Source organism: Cherax quadricarinatus, chromosome 9 (assembly GCF_038502225.1).
Source record: "Cherax quadricarinatus isolate ZL_2023a chromosome 9, ASM3850222v1, whole genome shotgun sequence".
In the NCBI taxonomy this organism is placed as follows: domain Eukaryota; kingdom Metazoa; phylum Arthropoda; class Malacostraca; order Decapoda; family Parastacidae; genus Cherax; species Cherax quadricarinatus.
Genome location: NC_091300.1, coordinates 48,273,402 through 48,298,034, shown reverse-complemented (window position 1 = coordinate 48,298,034; position 24,633 = coordinate 48,273,402). Strand labels below are relative to the sequence as shown.

General features: G+C 41.2%; 1 protein-coding gene across 2 annotated transcripts in view; it reads left to right on the top strand.

The window, feature by feature from the left end:
• Window positions 1–24,140, top strand: part of LOC128691295 (E3 ubiquitin-protein ligase TRIM13-like) — a 56,690-nt gene extending 32,550 nt beyond the window's left edge. The window contains exons 4-5 of one of the 2 annotated variants that reach the window (XM_070083419.1): window positions 23,435–23,581; window positions 23,764–24,140. In XM_070083419.1, the coding sequence (XP_069939520.1) occupies window positions 23,435–23,581; window positions 23,764–23,985 (369 nt within the window). In that variant the 3' untranslated portion in view covers window positions 23,986–24,140. The remainder of the gene's footprint in view (window positions 1–23,434; window positions 23,582–23,763) is intronic. The other variant, XM_070083420.1, reaches the window with a different exon arrangement.
• Window positions 24,141–24,633: the final 493 nt, after the last annotated feature.

Here is a 24,633-nt window from a genome sequence, read left to right as displayed (position 1 = left end):
GGGCTTTTTCAAGTCACACACAGATCTACCTGGGGTGGAAGGTACGGGAGTATTTATAGTCATGTTCAGAATGTTGAGGTCAGGTGGAGAATGCTGCATCTGATGATCTACCGGGTGGAGTTATAGAGTCTTGGGTAGCTTGGCAGGGGTATTGGACAAGTTGTGAGTAGACCTTCTGCAGTGTTCTATGTTCTTATGTGGGATAGCGATGAAGAAGTTTCTTGGCGAGTGGTTCAGCTATGTTATAGAAGCCGTTGTTCTGGTTGAAATTGTTGGTTATAGAGATAAGCGATGATTCCAGGATTCTTCGGTATTGAGTGTTGTCTTCTGTGGCGATAAGTCTTGAGTTTCTGTAGTTAATTAAATGGTTGTGTGAATTGCGATGTTGTACACAGGCATTCCTTGTATCGTCAGTCCTGCTTGCATATTGGTGTTCTGAAATACGTGTTTGGAGGTCTCTTGATGTTTCGCCCACATATAATTTGTTGCAGTCATTACAAGGGATTATGTATACCCCTGCAGAGGATGGAGGCTTGTCCTGTCTACTACTGGTGATGTCCTTGATGGTCGTGGTTGTGGAGGTAGATACTTGGAATGATGTATTGGAAAAGATGTTGGAAACATGTTTGGCAATGGAGTTGGTGGGGAGGACTATGTATCTCTTCTCGGCAGTGTCTTCTCTGGGTGTGTTGAAGATGTTTAATGCCCGCCGTCTGCAGTCTCTGATGAAGTGACGAGGATAGTGGAGTTTAGAAAATACTTGTTCAATTATAGTGCATTCTTCCTCAAGGAACTCATTGCTGCAGATTCTGAGTGCACGCAGGAAGAAGCCTATAATTACACCACGTTTGGTTTTGGTGTCGTGGTGAGAGTAGAAGTGGAGAAGATCGTTTTGGTTGGTGGGTTTTCGATAGACTTTAAAACGAAGTTCGTGGTCAGCTTTGCAGAGCAGAACATCAAGGAAAGGAAGAGTGTTGTCGACTTCTTCTTCAAGTGTGAACTGGATTGAAGGCTCGACCTGGTTGAGCTTGTCTTGGAGAGCTTGAACGTTGAAGCGTTTAGGAGTTATGAGGAGAATGTCGTCAACATAACGGAGCCAGGTGACAGACGAAGGAATAATGGTGGAGAAACGTTCGGCTTCTAGATGTTCCATGTATAGGTTCGCCAGGACCGCACTGAGTGGCGAACCCATGGGTAGTCCAAAAGTCTGCTGAAAGAGGTGATTTTCGAAAGAGAAACACGTAAAGCCAACACATAGTTCAACAAGGTCGATGAAATCGCTGGCTGGAATGGGAAGATCAAGTGAATCGTCAATTTTCCTGCGCAAGAGATCGATGGCTTGTGTAGTAGGTACTTTGGTGAATAGGGAAGTCACGTCAAGGCTGGAAAGTTTCTTGTTCCTGATGTTGATGTTGCGAATGCGATTGAGAAGATCACCCGAGTGTTTGAGATGTGCTGGACTGATAGTGCCCAAGAGTTTAGAGAGGTGTTTTGCGAGAATTCCTGAGAGCTGGTGGGGAGCACTGCCTATTCCCGAGGATATGGGCCTCAGTGGGATACCAGGCTTGTGAGTTTTTGGCAGGCCGTACATTCTGGCAGGTCTGGGGTTGCTGGGCATGGTGTGCAGAAGTTTCTTCCCTTGTTCTGAGCCCCTCAGAATGCGGCGAGTCCTTTGAAGAAAAGTTTTAGTAAGGTTGTCCACTTGGTTAGTTGTGAGAGGTTTGTAGGTATCTGGGTCATTAAGTAGATTGAGCATTTTGTTCCTGTAATCGTCAGTGTTCATGATAACAACACCACCTCCTTTATCAGCGGTGGTGACCCTGATGGTCGTGTCTTCTGCTAAACCTTTGAGTGCATTGATGTAACGTCGAGGTATGACTGGGGAGCTGCGTGTTGAGATGGCTGCTGAGATGATGCCTTGAAGATAGCCTTTTTGGAAGTCGGAGTCATTGTGTCTGTAGTTTTTGGCGATGAAATTGAGGTCTTGTTTTGGTTTCGTAACTCCTGTTGCGAATTTGAGGCCTAAGCTGAGGGCTTCAGTTTCTGTGGTTGACAGTGGACGAGATGAAAGATTTTGAATAATTTCAGGTCTTCCTAAACTTTTCAAATTACTATTATCGCAGAGTGTTTGTAGTTTCCTAGTAAGTCTGATCTTCTGTTGAACATTCGCTGTGGTAACTCTGCTGCGAATGATTTCGGCGGTGCGTCTGTTCATGTTGCCCCGGAGTGTTGTGCCCTCAGCTTAGGCCTCAAATTCGCAACAGGAATTACGAAACCAAAACAAGACCTCAATTTCATCGCCAAAAACTACAGACACAATGACTCCGACTTCCAAAAAGGCTATCTTCAAGGCATCATCTCAGCAGCCATCTCAACACGCAGCTCCCCAGTCATACCTCGACGTTACATCAATGCACTCAAAGGTTTAGCAGAAGACACGACCATCAGGGTCACCACCGCTGATAAAGGAGGTGGTGTTGTTATCATGAACACTGACGATTACAGGAACAAAATGCTCAATCTACTTAATGACCCAGATACCTACAAACCTCTCACAACTAACCAAGTGGACAACCTTACTAAAACTTTTCTTCAAAGGACTCGCCGCATTCTGAGGGGCTCAGAACAAGGGAAGAAACTTCTGCACACCATCCCAAGCAACCCCAGACCTGCCAGAATGTACGGCCTGCCAAAAACTCACAAGCCTGGTATCCCACTGAGGCCCATATCCTCGGGAATAGGCAGTGCTCCCCACCAGCTCTCAGGAATTCTCGCAAAACACCTCTCTAAACTCTTGGGCACTATCAGTCCAGCACATCTCAAACACTCGGGTGATCTTCTCAATCGCATTCGCAACATCAACATCAGGAACAAGAAACTTTCCAGCCTTGACGTGACTTCCCTATTCACCAAAGTACCTACTACACAAGCCATCGATCTCTTGCGCAGGAAAATTGACGATTCACTTGATCTTCCCATTCCAGCCAGCGATTTCATCGACCTTGTTGAACTATGTGTTGGCTTTACGTGTTTCTCTTTCGAAAATCACCTCTTTCAGCAGACTTTTGGACTACCCATGGGTTCGCCACTCAGTGCGGTCCTGGCGAACCTATACATGGAACATCTAGAAGCCGAACGTTTCTCCACCATTATTCCTTCGTCTGTCACCTGGCTCCGTTATGTTGACGACATTCTCCTCATAACTCCTAAACGCTTCAACGTTCAAGCTCTCCAAGACAAGCTCAACCAGGTCGAGCCTTCAATCCAGTTCACACTTGAAGAAGAAGTCGACAACACTCTTCCTTTCCTTGATGTTCTGCTCTGCAAAGCTGACCACGAACTTCGTTTTAAAGTCTATCGAAAACCCACCAACCAAAACGATCTTCTCCACTTCTACTCTCACCACGACACCAAAACCAAACGTGGTGTAATTATAGGCTTCTTCCTGCGTGCACTCAGAATCTGCAGCAATGAGTTCCTTGAGGAAGAATGCACTATAATTGAACAAGTATTTTCTAAACTCCACTATCCTCGTCACTTCATCAGAGACTGCAGACGGCGGGCATTAAACATCTTCAACACACCCAGAGAAGACACTGCCGAGAAGAGATACATAGTCCTCCCCACCAACTCCATTGCCAAACATGTTTCCAACATCTTTTCCAATACATCATTCCAAGTATCTACCTCCACAACCACGACCATCAAGGACATCACCAGTAGTAGACAGGACAAGCCTCCATCCTCTGCAGGGGTATACATAATCCCTTGTAATGACTGCAACAAATTATATGTGGGCGAAACATCAAGAGACCTCCAAACACGTATTTCAGAACACCAATATGCAAGCAGGACTGACGATACAAGGAATGCCTGTGTACAACATCGCAATTCACACAACCATTTAATTAACTACAGAAACTCAAGACTTATCGCCACAGAAGACAACACTCAATACCGAAGAATCCTGGAATCATCGCTTATCTCTATAACCAACAATTTCAACCAGAACAACGGCTTCTATAACATATCTGAACCACTCGCCAATAAACTTCTTCATCGCTATCCCACTTAAGAACATAGAACACAGCAGAAGGTCTACTCACAACTTGTCCAATACCCCTGCCAAGCTACCCAAGACTCAATAACCCCAACCGGTAGATCATCAGATGCAGCATTCTCCACCTAACCTCAACATTCTGAACATGACTATAAATACTCCCGTACCTTCCACCCCAGGTAGATCTGTGTGTGACTTGAAAAAGCCCACTGTGTGGGTGAAACGTTGTCAATAAAGGATCACATTATACTGCATATGTGTTTATATTTCCATAACCCCCAAGTCCTTTTCGCAATCTGTATGGCTAAGTTCTACATTATTTAACTTATAAGTGCTAGGGTTATGGACACTCCCGAGCTTCAGAACCTTGCATTTATCTACATTGAACTGCATCTGCCACTTTTCTGACCAAGAATGGAGATTGTCTAAATCCTCCTGAAGTTCCCTAACATCTACGTTTGAATCAATTATCCTATCTTTGTGTCATCGGCGAATTTTCTCATATCACTAGTAATACCCTCATCAAGGTCATTGATATATATTATAAACAACAACGGGCCTAAGACTGATCCCTGTGGCACGCCACTTGTTACAGATCCCCACTGGGATTTAACCCTATTTATGGACACTCTCTGCTTCCTGTCTGTGAGCCATGACTCGATCCATAAGAGCAGTTTTCCCTAAATGCCATGAGCTGCCGCTTTCTTTAACAGTCTTTGGTGCGGAACTCTATCAAAAGCCTTACTAAAATCTAAGTAAATAATTTCAAATTCTTTATCGTGATCAATAGCCTCAAAAGAAAGTTAATAAAATAGTTAGACAAGAACGGCCTCTCGTGAATCCATGCTGAGTATCATTAATCAAACTATGCTTATCGAGATGGCAAAAAGTTCTTTGTCTCCACAGACTCCTAAGTGCACCGCTCACCCTTTTCCCCTCATCAATTCTATGATTCACCTCATCTTTCATAGACCCATCCGCTGACAAGTCCACTCCCAAATATCTGAATACATTCACCTCCTCCATACTCTCTCCCTCCAATCTGATATCCAATCTTTCATCACCTAATCTTTTTGCTATCCTCATAACCTTACTCTTTACTGTATTCACTTTTAATTTTCTTCTTTTGCATACCCTACCAAATTCATACACCAACCTCTACAACTTCTCTTCAGAATCTCCCAAGAGCACAGTGTCATCAGCAAAGAGCAACTGTGACAACTCCCACTTTATGTGTGATTATCTTTTAACTCCACGCCTCTTGCCAAGACCCTCGCATTTACTTCTCTTACAACCCCATCTATAAATAAATTAAAGAACCACGGTGGCATCACACATCCTTGTCTAAGGCCTACTTTTACTGGGAAATAATCTCCCTCTTTCCTACATACTCTATCTTGAGCCTCACTATCCTCGTAAAAACTCTTCACTGCTTTCAGTAACCTACCTCCTACACCATACACCTGCAACATCTGCCACATTGCCTCCCTATCCACCCTGTCATACGCCTTTTCCAAATCCATAAATGCCACAAAAACCTCTTTAGCCTTATCTAAATACTGTTCACTTATATGTTTCACTGTAAACACCTGGTCCACACACCCCCTACCTTTCCTGAAGCCTCCTTGTTTATCTACTATCCTATTCTCCGTCTTACTCTTAATTCTTTCAATAATAACTCTACCATACACTTTGTAATAAAGTTGGTAGAATTACTGACAATATGTAAAGTAAAAGGACACAAATGTCACATTAGTTGCACTTGTGTCCTTTTACTTTACCATACACTTTACCAGGTATACTCAACAGACTTATCCTCCTATAATTTTTGCACTCTCTTTTGTCCCCTTTGCCTTTATACAAAGGAACTATGCATGCTCTCTGCCAATCCCTAGGTAACTTACCCTCTTCCATACATTTATTAAATATTTGCACCAACCACTCCAAAGTAACAATTATGTTTCATAATTCTTTAGATATTTTAACACTTCACCTGTAATATTTTAGCCTTTCTTTTTTAAATGTTTAAACTTATATGGGTGTGAGGCATGGGTGGTGAATGTTACAACAAGGAGAAGGATGGAGGCATTGGAGATGACGCATCTAAGGGCAATGTGTAGTGTGAATATTATGCATTGAATCCATAGCTTCGAGATTAGAAAGAAGTGCAGCATTGCTATTGAAATTATTATCCAGAGGGCCGAGGAGGGGTTGTTTAGGTGGTTCGGACATTTAGAGAGGCTGAAACGAAATAGAATGACTTGAGAGGGTGTATAAATCTGTACCGGAAGGCGGAGTAGGGGTTGTCCTAGGAAAGGATGAAGGGAGGGAGTAAAGGAGGTTATGTGTGCAAGGGGCTTAGACTTCCAGCAACCTTGCTTGAGCATGTTAGATAGGAGTGAGTGGAGGCAATTGGCTTTTATGATCTGACATGCTGATGTAGTGTTAGCAAAGTAATATTTATGAAAGGATTCAAGGAAACTGGTTAGTTGCACTTGAGTCCTGGAGGTGGGAAGCAATGAAGGAGGGGTGGAGATATGTTGGAGTTTTTTAATTATATCACTCACTCCATCACTGGTAAGACAGTGAAGGAGTGATGAAGAAAGTGTTTTTTCTTTTTCAGGTCACCTTGCCTTAGTGGGAAATGGCCAATATGTGTCTTATATATTAATCTTATTGTCATACATATGTAATTTGCTTCATTTCAGGCAAATCTTAAAGTTAGCATACTACTTAAATTCAAATTTTTATTTCTTTTTATGTGGTCAAAAATAATGTAGTTTACATGTAATAAAACAATGATAGGCAATGATAGACATTCCTAATGCTTAATAACTAAGAAATTAGACTATTAAGTAGGATTTATAATGCAGTTAACTATTATTTGCATAATAAGAAATGTAGCTAGTGAAGAAATGGTGCAAATTTTAAAAGTATGGCTAATTATTTCAAAATGATTCAGTGATCTTTAGTTTCACGGAGTGATTTAAGATGATACAGTATGTTACAGTAAGTTATTAAGTTATAGTAGAAATATAATGGGACAAGATTAGTAAACAATTTTCTATGGGAGGTGAAGGAAGACTGGAGGAAGAACACGAACAAAGTTGGATGTGCTGGTTATGTTTGACATAGTACAGTGGTACTTTGGTATACGTCCTTAATCCGTTCCAGGACCTTGGACTTACACCAAACAGGACGTATACCAAACGAATTTTCCCATAAGAAATATAGGGAAAACGATTAATCCGTTCCCATGAAAAAAAAATCCTATTGCTATTGACCTATTATACATTGATGGGGTTGTATAATATAATTTAAACACTGCTTTATACTAAAATATGTAATTTAAACACTGCTTAATCCTAAAATGCATACATAAATACAAATGAATTAGGTGAAATATATGCAAATTTAACCTCACTTTACTTTGCTGAAAAGAGTCGAGTGCCGACTAGGATAGTGCTGAGGAAGGAGGAGGAGGAGGAGGAGGAGGAGGAGGAGGAGGAGGAGGAGGAGGAGGAGGAGATGTTATTGTTTTGAAGAAGAGTTCCCTTCTCTTTTCTGTCTCTTTTCCCTATCTGGACCTGGTTGAAGCTCACCAGGTTTAACTTTTACTAAAAAACTGTCCAAAGAACTTTGCTGCTGCCTTTTACTTAGGATGTTTCGGAAATATGACATTATCTGGTCATTCCAGACAATGCTATTACGGCTTGTTTGGGCTTTGTTAGGGTGGTACTTCTCTGCAGAGTTTTTGAGGTCCATTCATTTGGCAAAGATTTCCTTGATTAATGAAGTAGGGGCTTCCTCTATCTCTTCTTCCGAGCCTGAAGTGAGTGCATCCATCTTAGTCTTGTGTTTCTCCTTCTCAAGTTCCTGCAGCTCCTCAGTGGTCAGCTCTTCCCTGTGCCTCTCCAGTAACTCCTCCACATCATCACTCACATCCAGACCCATGGACCTGACCAGAGAGACAATATCCTCCGCTATAGACACAGCCTCAAAGTTCATTGTTCTGTATGAAACTTCCTGCCAGGATTTGTCAATGAGCGTTATGCAATTGGCGATAGTTAAGTTCTAGCACACGAGTCATATTTCAAACAAAGGTCGTATACCAAGCAAAAATTTTCGCGTCCAAACAGGACGTATGCCAAGTTGGACTTATTCCACAGTGGGCGTATACCGAGGTACTACACTATATTGCCATTACTGAGCACCAGTACAGCTTAATAATAAGAATAATATATGTTTATTTCTACAAGTACATGTACAAGGAATACAGGCTTAGCTGAAATCAATGACATACTACTATATAGAAAGCTGCTTGTTATTACCTGGAGTTTACTTGGAGAGAGTTCCGGGGGTCAACGCCCCCTCGGCCCGGTCTTTATGCTGAGCATTTCGGGCAAATTAGGTCAGTTTTGTTCCAGGATGAGACCCACATCAGTCGACTAACTCCCAGGTACGCATTTTATTAATGGGTGAATATGGACAGACGATGTGAAGAAACACGCCCAATATTTCTACCCTCGCTGGGAATTGAACCGGGCATCACCGTGTGAAGCGAGAGCTTGAGCCACCCGGCCACGAGGCTTGATTGATCTATTACAACTACAAGTACACTGGGACAGGTTGTAAGTGATGTGTTATTAAAGTATAAAAGATAAATATTTTATTTCTTTGCAAAAGTTACAATGTGTAATTATAATTTTGATTTGTTAAATACAAAGAAAATCACTAAGTCTTCACAAGATAAGAGGAGTTATCATTTTAATAAATCTTTATTTTATCTTATTACTAATGGAAGGTAGTCGAAGATGAAGGTTTATAAGAAAAATAATCTTGAAGTTGCACATAACAAATAGCAATATTAATAATGGTTTAAACAGAACTATTTTATGGATTAGCAAATGTTTTAAAAGACTAGAGGTCATGTAATATTATTTCAGGAATATCGCTAGTATTTTCCTGGGTGAAAACTGAGAGGAAGTAGGTATTGAGAATTTCACACATATCCTTATCACTGTCAGTGATCTGACCAGACTTACTCTTAAGTGGGCCAATCTTGTCCCTAATCTTACTTCTGTATACCTGAAAGAACCCTTTTGGGTTAGTCTTTGAATCCCTTGCAACCTCAGCCTCATAATCCCTTTTCGCTTTTCTTATTCCTTTCTTTATTTCTCTCTTTAATTGAATATATTGATTTCTTAACTGCCCATCCCCTCTTTTGATATACCTATATATGCTTCTCTTTTGACCAATGAGATGTTTTAATCTATTGTTCATCCATTTGGGATCATTTTTGTTTGATCTAATTTTCTTACTCGGAACAAAAGTTGTCTGGGCAGCTAGAACTATGCTCTGAAAAACGTCATATTGGCAACCAAGATCACCTACCTGACCCATAGTCAGGACATCCCAATTTAGCCCACCCAGGTAATTTTTCAGTCCCATGAAGTCGGCCAAGCGAAAATCTGGGACAGAGATTTGATTGCAGTTATCTGGGTAATTCCATGATATATTGAAACTAAGTGATTTGTGATCACTTTCCCCAAGCTCATCATTAACCTCAAGATCATTAATTAGTGAATCTTTGTTGGCAAGAACCAAGTCAAGCAGATTGTTTCCTCTAGTTGGTTCTGTCACAACCTGTTCTAAAAAGCAATCCTGAACCGTATCAAGAAAGTCACTAGACTCAAGATTTCCTGTCATATTGTTCCAATCAATTTGTCTGAAGTTAAAATCTCCCATTATCACAACATTTTCATATCTAGATGCCTTATGAATTTCGTCTCATAACAGCTTACTGCCCTCCCTATCAAGGTTTGGGGGCCTATAAATCACACCCAAAATTAATTTGTCACGTCCCTCGAGAAACTGTAGCCAAACAGATTCTGTGTTCGATGTTTCTAATCTTACATCATGTCTAAGACAACTTTTTAAATTATCTCTGACATACATCGCCACACCACCACCCTTCCTATTGACCCTATCAGTGTGGAATAGTTTATAACCCTGTATGTTGCATTCAGAAGGCATTTCTCTATCTTTCAGGTTGAACCAGGTCTCTGTTATACCAATAATATCTATATTACCTACACTTGCAAGTAATCTTAGCTCATCTATCGTATTTCTTAGACTCCTACTATTTGTATATTAAACCTTAACTCGTTGCCCTCTATCATCTCTCTCTGTTTGTTGATCAATTGATTTGCCATTACTAGCAACTATATTTTGAATATTGTCTTTTAAACATATCCCTGAGATATCCCGGTAATAACTGCTGTTTTTAACCCTAACGCTGCAGCCTGATTGTTTCCCACAAACACCCATACCTCTATAATCTATCAGTTTAAATTCGTAGACAAGTCATCAATTACCCTCTCAATTGAATTGGCTATTGCAACCACTCCATCCTCAGAGATGAATCCCATCCCTTGCATACATATCACGTTTGCCAAAGAATAGGTCCCAGTTATCAATGAATGGGATTGCAAATTACTTGCAGTACCTGTCTAGCCAGAAATTTATACCAATTGCCCTAGACATCCATTCATTGCCCACTCCCTTTCTAGTCAAGATGCTACATATGACTGGGATCCCTCCCTTAGACCTAACTACTTCTATGGCTAACCTGTACTTATCCAGCAGCTCCTCTCTCCTGCCCTTCCCAATGTCATTACCCCCCAGCACTAAGACAGATAATGGGCTTGTTCCCATTACCTGCCATAATATTATCCAACCTGCTGACTATGTCACCAACACCAGCTCCAGGAAGGCACACTCTCTGTCTGACCTTTCTGTCTCTGTTACAAAATGCACGGTCCATATATCTTACCTGAGAATCGCCTATTAAAATATTCTTACCTTGATTAGCAGGGGAATCAGTGGTACCTTCAACCTCACTAACCACTGAAGTACACTCATCTTGGAGAACAGAGAATCGATTTCCTCCCTTCACACCGTCTCTGTTAACTCTCCTCATCTTCCTTCTTCCTGAATTGTGAACCACTTGCCACTTAAAGCGGCTACCACTATCACTGCTGGTGACCATTCCTTCCTTACCAGCTAAATCCTTCTCACACTCACTCCCAAACTCATCTATGCGAAGCTTCAGCCTCCTATTTTCCTCCTGAAGAAGTAGAATCTCCTTCTTCAACACTTGAAACTGAGATTCTACAACACTTGAACCTGAGACATGAGATGATTTTTAAGCATAGCCCTAAACTTGTAAGTAATCAGGGGATCTTTTACCAGTACTGGTAATGAATTCCAGATCATTGGGCACTTTATTTGCATTGCATTTTTGCATAGTGTGAGACTGACACGAGGGATGTTGAAGAGTGCCTTGTGCCTTGGATTGTGACTGTGTGTTCTGTTGTAGCTATCAAGGAGAAGTTTAAGTGGAGGGTTTATATTGGAGTTTAATATTCTGTATGTGTAGTAGGCACAATATTATGAGTGTATGTCTCGTATATTTAGCAAGTTCAGGCTTTTGAAAAGTGGTGGGGTATACTGTCTAGCACAGGAGCCGGTAATTATCCGCACACCAGCTTTTTGCAGGATTATTTTTTTTTTTTTTATATTTTATTTAAAACATCATAAATACAAGGCTGCTTAAAAAATTAAATAGCATCACCATACATAATCTACAGAGTACAACGAGGTACACACCATAAATACCAGAAAAAATCTTTAATTAATACGTATAGATATATACGACAAATACACCATAAAATGCATACGTACGTTTCACTAAATACACACAATACCAAAAGATATAACTGTTTGCGTAACAAATATAACACTGGTGGAAACCCCACTTAACCCATTATAACCTACATACACATCATACAAACATGTTACATAGATATTTAAACAATAGTTTATGCAATTTGCATACAAAATATACAATTGATTATAGAAATTCCAACTTAGACACAAATTCAATGATTTACTCTAACACAAATTCATTAACATAATAAATATTATATAAATTGACGATCATAGTAATCGTCAGCAATTTCCATCCATTCCATAAGTGTTCAATCTTGATACCTATGAACTACGATTGAATCACAAACAAAAATCATAATGTTGCTACATATTTATAGGATACAATTGGATAACTCAGGGTAATGTACACGTATTATATCCCTTTAATACTTAGGTGACTCACAGACTAGATTGAACAGTAACAGGGAAGGGATAAAACATGCATATAAACATATATACATACATTATATATATATATACATATATATACATTATATATATATATATATATATATATATATATATATATATATATATATATATATACATATATATATATATATTATATATATATATATATATATATATATAAATATATATATATTATATACATACATATACACACATACATACATATATATGCACGTTTATATACCCAAATATCTGGACCTCCATAACACAATCAAAAATAAAACTAAGAAAACTAGTGACTCAAGAATACAACGAGTCTTTACACAAAGGAAAGCATCAAAAACATAACAAATATGTAAAGGCACCCCAGTCATTTTGTACACAAAAGGTACAATAAGTAACTCTAACCCCTGAATCTACAACCACACATCCATAACAACTAAAAAACATTCATGCCTAAACTCATATTCACGCAACTCACATCCTTCCCCCCAAGAGACGAGCCAGCTATTGCCCACTGACCTACACGACAACTTATTCGGCATGCCCGTATATTTATCACAGATTCACAAGGGTTTCAAGAGTGAGCCTTTTATAACCGTCCGAAAAACCCTTATCCCACCTCCTCCCATACAATTCCCTATTCCTACACATTGTACGATAAAACGTTATTGCAAGGACACGCCTTCTCACCTCACTGACCCCTTTTCCCCGCATTACCCACGAAATATAAATGTAATCCACGATAATATAATCTAAAGCCCGTTCAACGTCCTGGTCTAATCCACCGATGTCGAGACTTAACGCACGCAGGACCTGCACTCCTCTGCCTCCCACCCTCTGTACCACCCTACCCAACCAACTCCTGACATCTTCTAAACCTTCGCAAAAATAGACAACGTGAAAAGCCGTGTCTTCCCCACCACAAAACCCACACCCGCCTCCCTCCACGACTCTTCTGGATCGTAGTATTGCCCCTGACGGCAATATACCATGTAAAAAACTCAACATGACTTCACGCACCCTAGGTCGTAATTTCAACTTGCTAAATCGGAGCCATATATTTTCCCACGAGTACATGGGGAACAAACCTTCTACTGGAGCTGCGCACGTACCCCCTAGTAACCTACTTAAAACCCTTATGCGAATGTTCCTCCGTTCCTTTACCATCAACAAAGCTCGTAGTACAATCTCACAGTCCCTTAACTCCATTCCCCTATACCACTTTTTCACCCTCGTATATACTTGGTCCATATTTCCCGCCATCACACCCACACGCAAAACCTCCCACTTTAGAAAAGCACATTTCACCCTACGCTTTAAGTCCAACAATCCTAAACCTCCTCGACGTACAGGTAACATAACAACCTCACGTTTTAACCAATCACACCTCGATCCCCACAGAAAGGTAAATACTCTTCTCAATATTCCATTGATCGCTGTTCCTGTAATTGGGAATACAGCCGCAACGTGCCACACCTTACTATACAATAAAACGTTAACAACGATCACACGTTGGGCCAGAGTGAGATGTTGGGGCCTCAAAACACCCAGACGACCAATGACCTTTTCCAACGTCCTTACTGAATTTTCCTCCCGCGCCACATCCAAATCGTCTCTATAAATAATACCACAAATCTTTAATGACATCGCAGTTGTGTTAACCACGTTACAGCTCTCCATTCCACCCTGTTTCCAGGTCCCCAACCCCATGATCATCGACTTTTCACTATTTACCTTCATACCCGTGGCACGTTCAAACACACGCACATCTTCCAACCCTTTCATAGACATTCGTTCACACACCAAAACAGTCGTATCATCCACATAACCTATTAATGCCGGCCAACAATCCCCTTCCCCTACCCCACCCCCACCCCGGGAACTAACTGTGCTCTCAACCATCCTGTAAAAGGGATCCTGAAAACACGCAAATAAGATCTGTGACATAGGGCACCCTTGTCTTAAACCTCTACCCATCTCAAAATCCGTCCCCATACACCCATTTATTTGTACCCTCATCCTTGCCCCCTTATACAGCGTGTTTACCCACCCAACTATTTCTTCTCCATAACCCTGTCTCCGAAGAATACTCTGCAGTGCACCCCTTTCCACTCTATCATAGGCGGCTCGCCAGTCCAAGGTCAGTAAAGCCGCCCCCTCCCCTCCCCCCTTTGACTCCACAAAACTTCTTATAAGCCCGTGACCTTCTAACATCGACCTGCCCGGCAACCCATACTGCGATGGCGAAACGACCCTCCCCACCACGCATTTTACCCTATTACCCAAAATTTTTGCGAAAACCTTATAGTCTGCACAGAGCAACGATATCGCCCTATACTTCCCAAGGTTTGGCTGCCCTTTGCCTTTCGGGACCAACACCACAACTGCCGTATTCTGCTTATCCCCTAACGTACCCTTCTCCTTCATACAATTTAATAATCTTACCATGAACTTCCCAATCAACTCCCAATGCTGCAAATAAAATTCCACCGGTAAACCATCAATACCCGGGGACTTGCCCTTCCTCATTCCGTGTAAAGCAATTTCAATTTCCTCCTCAGTAATAACCCCACCCAATGCCTTCCTATCACTGTGACCCAAAATGCACTTAGCATACGTGCACACCTTACTTAATTCCACTTCATCCACGCCACTACTAGTCCAGTGTTTTTTATACCATGTATCCGCATATGCACTCATAGCTTTTGTGTTTCGTATCACTTGACCTGCTCTATGGATTCCCATCGTCTCATTTACCTCCAAGCTCGGGATTGCCGTCAGCGCCTGCTTTTGCTTTTGTTGTCTCAACACACACGCGGATGGCCTATCTCCCCACAAAACTTCTTCTAATCCTGCTTGCACCCGCACCGCTTGAAACCGCTCATTATGCAACGTTCGCAAGCTCTCTTTTATGTCTACAATCTCGTCCATGGGGTAAACACCACCAACCGATCCCTGCCCATAACAACTTCGTAATCGATCCTCTAAATAATTCGCTAGCCCATATTTTAAAGTGTTTATACGCCTACCCTCCCTCACATAAAGGGACTTTATCCTTTCCTTTGCCACCGAGTCCCACCACGTTACAATGTCTTCCACCTCCTGAGCTTCCCTTGAAAGCTCATTCCACAGCATAGAAAAACCCTCCAACCCTTCCTCATCACTTAACACACTAATATTTAATTTCCAATAATTCTTATAAATTTCGGCCATTCCCTCCCACCCTACCTCTACTACAACTGCCCTATGATCTGACAAGACCGTCTCCACCGTATTAAAAGACTTTACAACTACTCCCTGCGAAATATACACTCTGTCTAACCTTGCAGCATATCCCCTTCTGATAAAAGTATGTTCTGTTTCCCACACCCCTCCCCCAAACACATCTCTTAACTTAACATCCCTCAACAAATCTCTGAGAGGTGCAGACACATGCCCAGCCCCTTTGGGTTCGACGTCAGCCGCCCTTATGACACAGTTCCAGTCACCCCCCACTATCGCTACTTCCGGAAGACCACGCAAAAAATAAACAAGGTCCTCACACACAAAATCCGTTCGAACCTTCGTGTCATTCTCCGCAGGGGCATAGACACTTACCAAGGATACACGCTTTCCCATCCAAGTCCCATCCACTCTCAACACCCTCCCCCCACCCCCCTCACATCTCTGCAACACCCTCCCCCCACCCCCCTCACATCTCTGCAACACAAACGGGCTCGTCTCTTTTATTAAAAGACCCACACCACCTTTCAAACGGATAGTTGGCAGGGTCAGTACTGTATAACCTGCAACCTCCAACACTTCTCCTTCTTTGAAATTGTGTTCTTGAAGGAAGAGAACATCAATTCTATGTTTGCTAAGAAAACTGCTCAACCAATCTCTCTTTAATCTAGTACATAAACCGTTAACATTAGCAGTCATACACCTAAGGCCTGTTATATTTTCCACCCTTTCCTCTTCTCCTCCCGTGGTTCACCACTTGATTTGTTACGTCTATGTGTCTTCTTTACAGTACCTTCCCATTCGCCTCCCTTCTTGCGATGGCGTCCCTCATGACCCCCATCCTCCCGACTCCCCCCCTCCCCACCCCTCTCCTCACCCATCCTCTCAGTTTTTTTCCCAGTCCTCTGTGCCGGCGTCAGTACGTCATCCGAATCTGACGTAGCTGCCCGTTTCCTCCATGTCAAGATCCGAGGAAGCCTCACGGTGTACCTGAACTTCCACCTCACAATGAGGTATGAAGTCTCCCGATGTCCCAGTCTCGTCGTCCTTCTGCGGAGTCTCATATTGTTGACAATCCGGACTCAGAAAGTCTCCAGCTACGTCTTCCGGAGACGGAGCTTCCACCACTTGCGGTGACAAGGTCCTTAAAACTTCGTCTAAATCTACCGACATTCGTCCTCGACCAATACTCAACACGTCATGCCGGGGTACCAATCCAGTAGATGGTATCGGCAACGACTCAGGTGCAGGCAGCTGAGGGAAGGACTCACTCTCATTTCGAAAAGCCTGTTCCACCATCTCTCTCCACAAACGACCACGCCCTTCCTCTGACGAACGATGCTCACCTTCATCACGTGTGACTGGGGCTACGTCTTCTTGCACAGGTTTGGTCACGCGTCTGTTCTTTTCGCATGCCGCCGCTATGTGGTCATACTCTCCACAAATGCGACACGTACGCCGCTGTCCAGGATATAAAACCATTACCTGTGTCCTAAAATCTTGAAGATACACATATGACGGTATGGGTTGGCGCAACGTCATCTTAAGGCTGAATGTACCTTCCGGCATACCTGTGTAGGCACCCATTATCCACTTACCCTGCTGGGCAGAATGCACAGTTCCATATTTCTCAAATACGTTTCTGATGTCAGCTTCGTTTGCCTCGAAGGGGACATTCCTCAACTTTATCCAGGTATAATATCGAGACACGTCCACCAGTCTCACACGCACAGCAGGAGTAACGTCAAAACACACATCTTGAAAGCGCGTAACCACCGATTCATAAACTGTCGCAGCAAGCAGTTTCACAAATACTCTATGCGCTCCGTTCAGCGCTACCCCATACAATTCACTATCTTGTATGCCGTATGTCTCCCTGATTATCTTGGGTAAGAGTATTTGAGCTGAACTAGGTGTAATCGCACCTCGAAGCAGTTCAATACCAATAGTATTAACGCGTCTGCGATAACAAACCGCCATCTTAACACCAGTAATTTCCCAGCGGTGTCAACAGACACACAGCAACACCTCCTCGTACCACTGCTGTCAGGTTACTGAGGAGCGTCAGGCAAGGGGGTCTACACAGCCCAAGAGCGATGCAGACAATGCTTGCAGGATTATTAGAGGTTTAAAAGCTGTGGTTGATTCCCAGGCACAAATACCATAGGTGAGGTAAGGATATATTAGAGAGTAGTATAGGGTAGGAGTGTTGTTTGGGGTACATAGTACCGTATCTTGGAAAGGATGCCTACCGATTTGGAAATTTTCTTGGATATATGTTGGATGTGGGAATTAAATTTTAGATTATAGTCAAGGTGAAGACTTGGAAATTTACCCTCAATGTGTCTTGTAATGGGGGAATCATTTATCGATATATTAAGTTGGATATTTAAGGCTCTGTTTGCAAACAGCATGAAGTAGGTTTTGTGTATTGAGACGAGTGTGTTGGTTGTCATCCAAGTAGATATTTTTGGCAGCTTGCTGTATACAGTGTCTCTAAGTACAGTCGGGTTTGAGTGGGAGTAGTGTTGTCTACGAATAGAATTGCATTAAGGAGTTGAGATGCATTGGGGAGATTACTGATGTAGCTGAGAAATAGGAGTAGGTATAGGACAGCTACAGGCTGGGTAGTGGAGTTAACACCATTTTGCATATACATGTTGGTGTCTATTGCTAAGATACAATTGTTAGTAATCGAGAGAATGACCTCTGATGCTGTAATGGTCTAGCTTTAAGTGCAAGAGATTGTGGTCCACTGTATCAAATGTTTTCCTTAGATCTATAAAAAGCCCCAATGGATATTCATTTTTATCGAGGGCTGTATATAGTAGTTCAAGCATTTGTATAATACCATCATTCGTACTTTTTTTGGATCCAGATCCAAACTGGCAGAGGTTAGGTTGGACGTAAGATAGGAGTAAAGTAATTTGTGTATTATTTTCTCGAAGATTTTAGAAGGGCAAGTTTGATATAGATCTATAGTTGTTCAGACCAGTTGGACCACCTCCACTGAAAATAAGGGTAACCCTTGCTGTCTTGAGGACTCAACAGCTTTGTTAAACTGTGCGGCAGTAGTGGGTGACAGCACATGAGATAATTTTTTTATATATGAATGGTGGCACGTTATTTAGATCTCCTGCCTTGTTTTTTAGTGATTTAATGATGAGTAAGCCTTCAGTAGAATTTGTTGGAGCTAGATATAGAGTATTTAGGTAGTTGCCAGTCTTTCAGCTCAGTATTTGAACTTTAGATTTTTCTTGCTAGCTGTGATCCTACAGTAGAGATGACATTAAGTTGTTGACCGTGCCTATAAGCTGCATCTGAGGTGCAGCTGGTTTACATAAGTTTATCTCTCTGTTTCTAGACAGTTTTGTAGGGACCAAAATTTCATGGAGGGTTTTCCAGGTCCTTTTCATATCACCTTTCGTTGCAATAATTCTATTTTCATAATACATTTGCTTTGATTTCCTTATCAGTTTTGTGAGCATTGACGTGGATCGCTTAGGCAGTTCTTTAGTTATCAAGCTTAATCTGAACAGTTTTTCAGACTGGTGCTTTTTATCAATGGATTTGAGGATACTATTTGTTAGCTACAGGCTGTTTAGTCTCTTTGCTGTGATCTGCTTCAGTTTGATTGGAAAATGCATTTTACAGAGGTTTTGGGTTTTATGTAAAAAAGTTTTGACATCTTCGTCAATATTATGGCTGTCAGCTAGCGTGCTCTGCCAGTCAGTGTCACTTAGTGCTAATATTAAATTATTTACTGATAACTCATCATGTAGGCAAAAAGAGATCTTACTCGAGTCTTGAGGTAATTTACATAAGGTGGTTATGAGAAAGGTGGGGTACTGGTCTGTAGTGTTGGCTGCTCTTATACCTGCTTGTAGTGGAGGTATAGTGTTGGTCCAGATATGGTCAAGGAATGAGGAACTTGTCTCGGAAATTCATGTTGGCTTATAGAAGGTAGTAGAAAGCAGTTGTACTGGAGGGTCAGCTGCTTGGATGAGGTTTATGTTGAAGTATCTGGTAGTGTTTATTCAACACTAAGTCAGTTATCATGTTTCTAAGGTTATCAAGTGTAAGCATTTGTGTATGGTAATGTGTAGGCTGCTCAAACTGTTTATATATATATATATATATATATATATATATATATATATATATATATATATATATATATATATATATATATATATATATATATATATTATATATATTTTAAATTTTGATGAGAATTATTATATAATCACCCTTGTCGTCCGTGGTGCAAATAAATTTCATACATTCAGGTTCAACAGAGTAGTAGATAGCAGTGCCTCCCCCTGGTTGGTCAGGCCTGCAGTTATATATAGTTGTGTTACCAGTTATGGTAAATATGTCTGTCAAGTCTTGTTTGAGCTAGGTTTCAGTAAGAATAATGAAAATTATATTAGCATTTAGAGACTTAAGCAGTGCAAGGAGGTCATCATAGTGTTTAATCAATGATCTAACATTATAGTTGAAAACTCTTATGTTCTTGCTGGCACTGATTACAGTTTTAGCATGACTAGTAGTCACTGTTAGGATTATTTGTGCCGTTTAATAAGAGGTCAATACGAGAATCGATATTTATATTCATAAGGGTAAAGTAGGATGTAAATAAGTATGTACAAAAGGTACATAGAGAATTAGCAGTGGTGGGCACAATTCCGCTAATCTGCTAACCATTAATTAGTGGAACTAACTTCTTGTTTAGCGGATTAGCGGACTAATTAGCTTCCGCTAAATAAAGTTCTGTTAACTTTGAATCCGCTAAATAAAATTCATACATTGTTGGTAGTCGGAAAGCAATGCTTTTTCAACGGCACACGTATTTGTTCCTGTCTGACGTGGGTGCTTTTCCAACAATCAGTTAGGCACGCTATTGGCTGACTATGTGTAAACGTGACTTGCCAACGCAGCAACATCTGGTGTAGCAATATGTTGACCTCAAGGTTTCAACTTTAAGCACGATTTTCAACTACTTGTTTGTAGTTTATTGGGTTCAAAATCTAAATTAAGTTAAATGCAAACATTAACAGAAACAGAATAAAATGAACGAATAGAATGAGTAACTGGAACTAATGAAGAAAACAGTCAAATAAGCTAACTATGGGATGCTTCAGTACAGCGACAAGTGTGTCCTTGTCGGTCGTTCCCCTCAAGGAAGGTTCCTTGATGTTGGTGAGGGGCTCTTGATTTAGGGAATTGGATCTGTGCTCCAGTTCCCCGAATTAAGCCTGAATGCCTTCCACATCCCCCCCCCCAGGCGCTGTATAATCCTCCGGGTTTAGCGCTTCCCCCTTGATTATAATAATAATAATTGTCGGTCGTTCGCGTTACATCACAAAATTAGACAGTCACTATTTTCTATTTTCGCACTAGCGGCACTTGATCATCATATGACCTTGACATTCATTCTGGTCTGTTCTAAAAATCTTAAAAGAAAAAGTAAAAGACAAAAAATCTAAACCGAATCCTAATTCATGTGAAAAAGTTAGCGGATAGTGTTTAGCTTTAGTTTCCGCTAATTTTTTTCGGCCGTTTAGCGTTAGTGGAGCTAACTTTTTAGTTAGAAGATTAGCGGTTAGCAAAAGCTAACTTTTCGGTTAGCTGTGCCCACCACTGAGAATTAAACTGTTGCAATTATCAAAAATTAAATATAATTACTGTTAACGACTAACAAATATGATTATGTGGCTTATACTTTAAGCTAAAAATGTAGGAGCTACTGAGTAAAATCAAATAAACCAAAAAAGATGTCACTTTAGAACCTTTACTCAGGAACAATACCTGAAGAATATTAAGTATGAATCTGGACAATATTGGGTGCGACTCCCGTTGAAGTTGAATCATCCAGAATTGCCTACAATTTATAGAATGGCATATGGGCAATTAAAGGCTCAGCTCCACAAAATGAGTAAGACACCAAAATTATTGACTGCATATGATGATATAATTAATGGACAGCTGAAGAATAAATTCATAGTTGAGGTACCTCCTGAGCATGCAAAAATTTATGGTCATTACTTACCCACCTTGGAGTTAAGGAGGAGTCTAAAACTACTCCCTTAAGAATTGCTTTTAATTGTAGTGCTAGTAGTAGTAAGAATGTACCAAGTTTAAATGACTTGTGTAATGACATTTCCGTCACTGACAGAAAAAATAGGATATTTTGTTAAATTTCAGGGTTAAGAATTATGCCTTTATGGCTGACTTAAGTAAAGCTTTCCTTCGAGTGGGTTTGCAAGAGGCAGACAAGTGTGACCCCCTTGTTTCCGTGCCCCCTGTCTGGAACACCCTGTCTCTGTCCACCTTATCTATTCCACGCAGTATTTTCTATGTCGTTATCCTGCCTCCACTACATCGCTTCCCAAACTATTCCACTTCCTGACTACTCTGTGACTGACGAAATACTTCTTAACATCCCTGTGATTCATCTGTGTCTTCAATTTCCAACTGTGTCCCCCAAGTTGCTGCGTCCCATCTCTGAAACATTCTGTTTCTGTCCACTTTGTCAATTCCTCTCAGTATTTTATATGTCGTTATCATGTCCCTCCTATCTCTCCTGTCCTCCAGTGTCGTCAGGTCGATTTTCCTTAACCTGTCCTCGTAGGACATACCCCTTAGCTCTGGGACTAGTCTTGTTGCAAACCTTCGCAATTTCTCTAGTTTCTTTACGTGCTTAGCTAGATGTGGTTTCCAAACTGGTGTGTGTGCTTTTGTGTATGTGTATGTGTGTGTGTGTGTGTGTGTGTGTATACTCACATAATTGTAGTTGCAGGGATCAAAACTCAGCTCCTGGCCCCTGTGTGTGTGTGTGTGTGTCCTAATTAATATTTGCATTAATAACTCATTACAGTTATGACCGGGTGTGAACGTGTGTATGGCTCATTACTTTGTAATTTGTTCATGATCGTGGCATGTAGATTGTTCATTACCTTTGTAACTTGTTCAGCAATGAAAACTTTGGGGGCACAGTCCCTGGGCCCATTATGTACCTCTGTAATCTTTTGAATACCGCCCATAGAATGGGTATGGGGTGCATAACAACAGTACCCAGTGGCCTGGTGGCAAAAGCTCTCGCTTCACATGATGAGAGTTCGGGTTCGATTCCCGGCGAAGGGGTTCAAACACTGGGTGTGTTTCCTTACACCGGATGTCCATGTTCACCCATTAGTAACAATGGGTACCTGGGTGTTAGCCGACTGGTGTGGGTCGCATCCTGAGACAAAACTGACCTAATTTCCCAGAAAAGCTCTGCATAACAAGGGGCTATCTAAACAATAGTATGTACTGTCGTCAGCTAGGCCTGTATAACATGTATTTGTAGAAATAAAGTTAATTATTATTATTATTATTATTATTATTATTATTATTATTATTATTACTATTATTATTAGAAACTGTTGCAGTGAGAAGGATGATGGAGGCAGTGGAGATGTTTTGTATAACGTCAGTGTTTTGTATCAATACTTAGGAATCAGTAGAAAGATATTTGAGGTTCAGTTAGAAAATATGGAGTAAGATTGATAAGTCGAGGGTGGAAGGAAGGTGTAGGGGATATGCTAGGAAGAATTGAAGGAAGGTGTAGGGGATATGCTATGAAACGTTGAAGGTAAGTGTATGTGATATCCCAGGAAAGGTTGAAGGTGTAGTGCATATGCTAGGAATGATTGAAGGATGGTGTAGATTATATCCTAGGAAGGGATGGAGGATATGTAGGGGATACGCTAAGACTGGTTAAAGGTATAGGGGATATGCTAGGAAGGATTGAAGAAAGGTGTAGGGGATACTGGAGGAAGAGTTGAAGGAAAGTGTAAGAGATATGCTGGGAAGGGTAGAAGAGAGGGTGTGAGTGATATTTGAAGATATAAGACTTGATTATTTAACAAGAGAGTGTGTTAGAGAGGAGACCACCAGTAATGTCTGAGTTGTTGATAACAGGTTCAGGAGACTATCAAGAAGGCTCTGGACATGACCAGAGAGATAGGTGCCACAGCTGTCCCTGTCCTCCTGGAAGACTCCAGCTCCGCCATCATGGAGAAAGTTGAGAGAATCACTAATGAAATACGTCCCACGTTGAAAGTCCTTGTGAGTTTCTTTATCATGTAATACATTATTAATCATGATAACACGATCACGATAAAATTCATTGTTAAAAATTATTCTTTACTCTTTTTACACCTTAAATATAACAAACCTGGCACCTAAGTTATCGATGTGTAACTCCTCATAATGTTTACACTGACAGGTTACTCTAATATTCCTTACAGTTATCACACTCTACTTTTGTGAGAGGTCGGACTTTTGGCAGTGTCCGATTCCCTCCACTATTCCGAGCACAAAGCGGGGTCATGCATCCGCCACGATTTCGCCTGTTACTTCCGAAGACAGAGGAAGCGGTGGCGACTGTGGCTGCAAGGGCGAAGCAGGAGCAAGAGGAAGACGAAGAGGACAGCGACAGCAGTGACGACCTGAACATTAAAATGGTATAAAATACCGACAGGTTGTTAGGTAAGACACATATGCAACAGTTAGGTATCTTTATTATGAAACGTTTCGCCTACACAGTAGGCTTCTTCAGTCAAGTACAGATAAGTTGATAGAAGCAGAAGATACTTGAAGACGATGTAATCAGTCCATCACCCTTAAAGTTTTGAGGTGGTCAGTCCCTCAGTCTGGAGAAGAGCATTGTTCCATAGTATGAAACAATATTGTTTCATACTATGGAACAATGCTCTTCTCCAGACTGAGGGACTGACCACCTCAAAACTTTAAGGGTGATGGACTGATTACATCGTCTTCAAGTATCTTCTGCTTCTATCAACTTTTCTGTACTCGACTGAAGAAGCCTACTGTGTAGGCGAAACGTTTCATAATAAAGATACCTAACTGTTGCATATGTGTCTTACCTAACAGTGACGACCTGTTGATGGCTCGGGGGTCATCGCCATAGTGGCTTGGTACTGGACCAGGCCTCCTGTTTGATAGCCTGATTAACCAGCCTAATGATGCTAGCAGCACGAAGTCCAACGTTAGCAACACTTCCTGGCTGATCAGAAATTAATTTCAGGAACTTGCCAAGTTCCCTCCAGAAGACAGGCAGAGACTATTCCACTTCCTGACAACTCTATGGCTGAAGA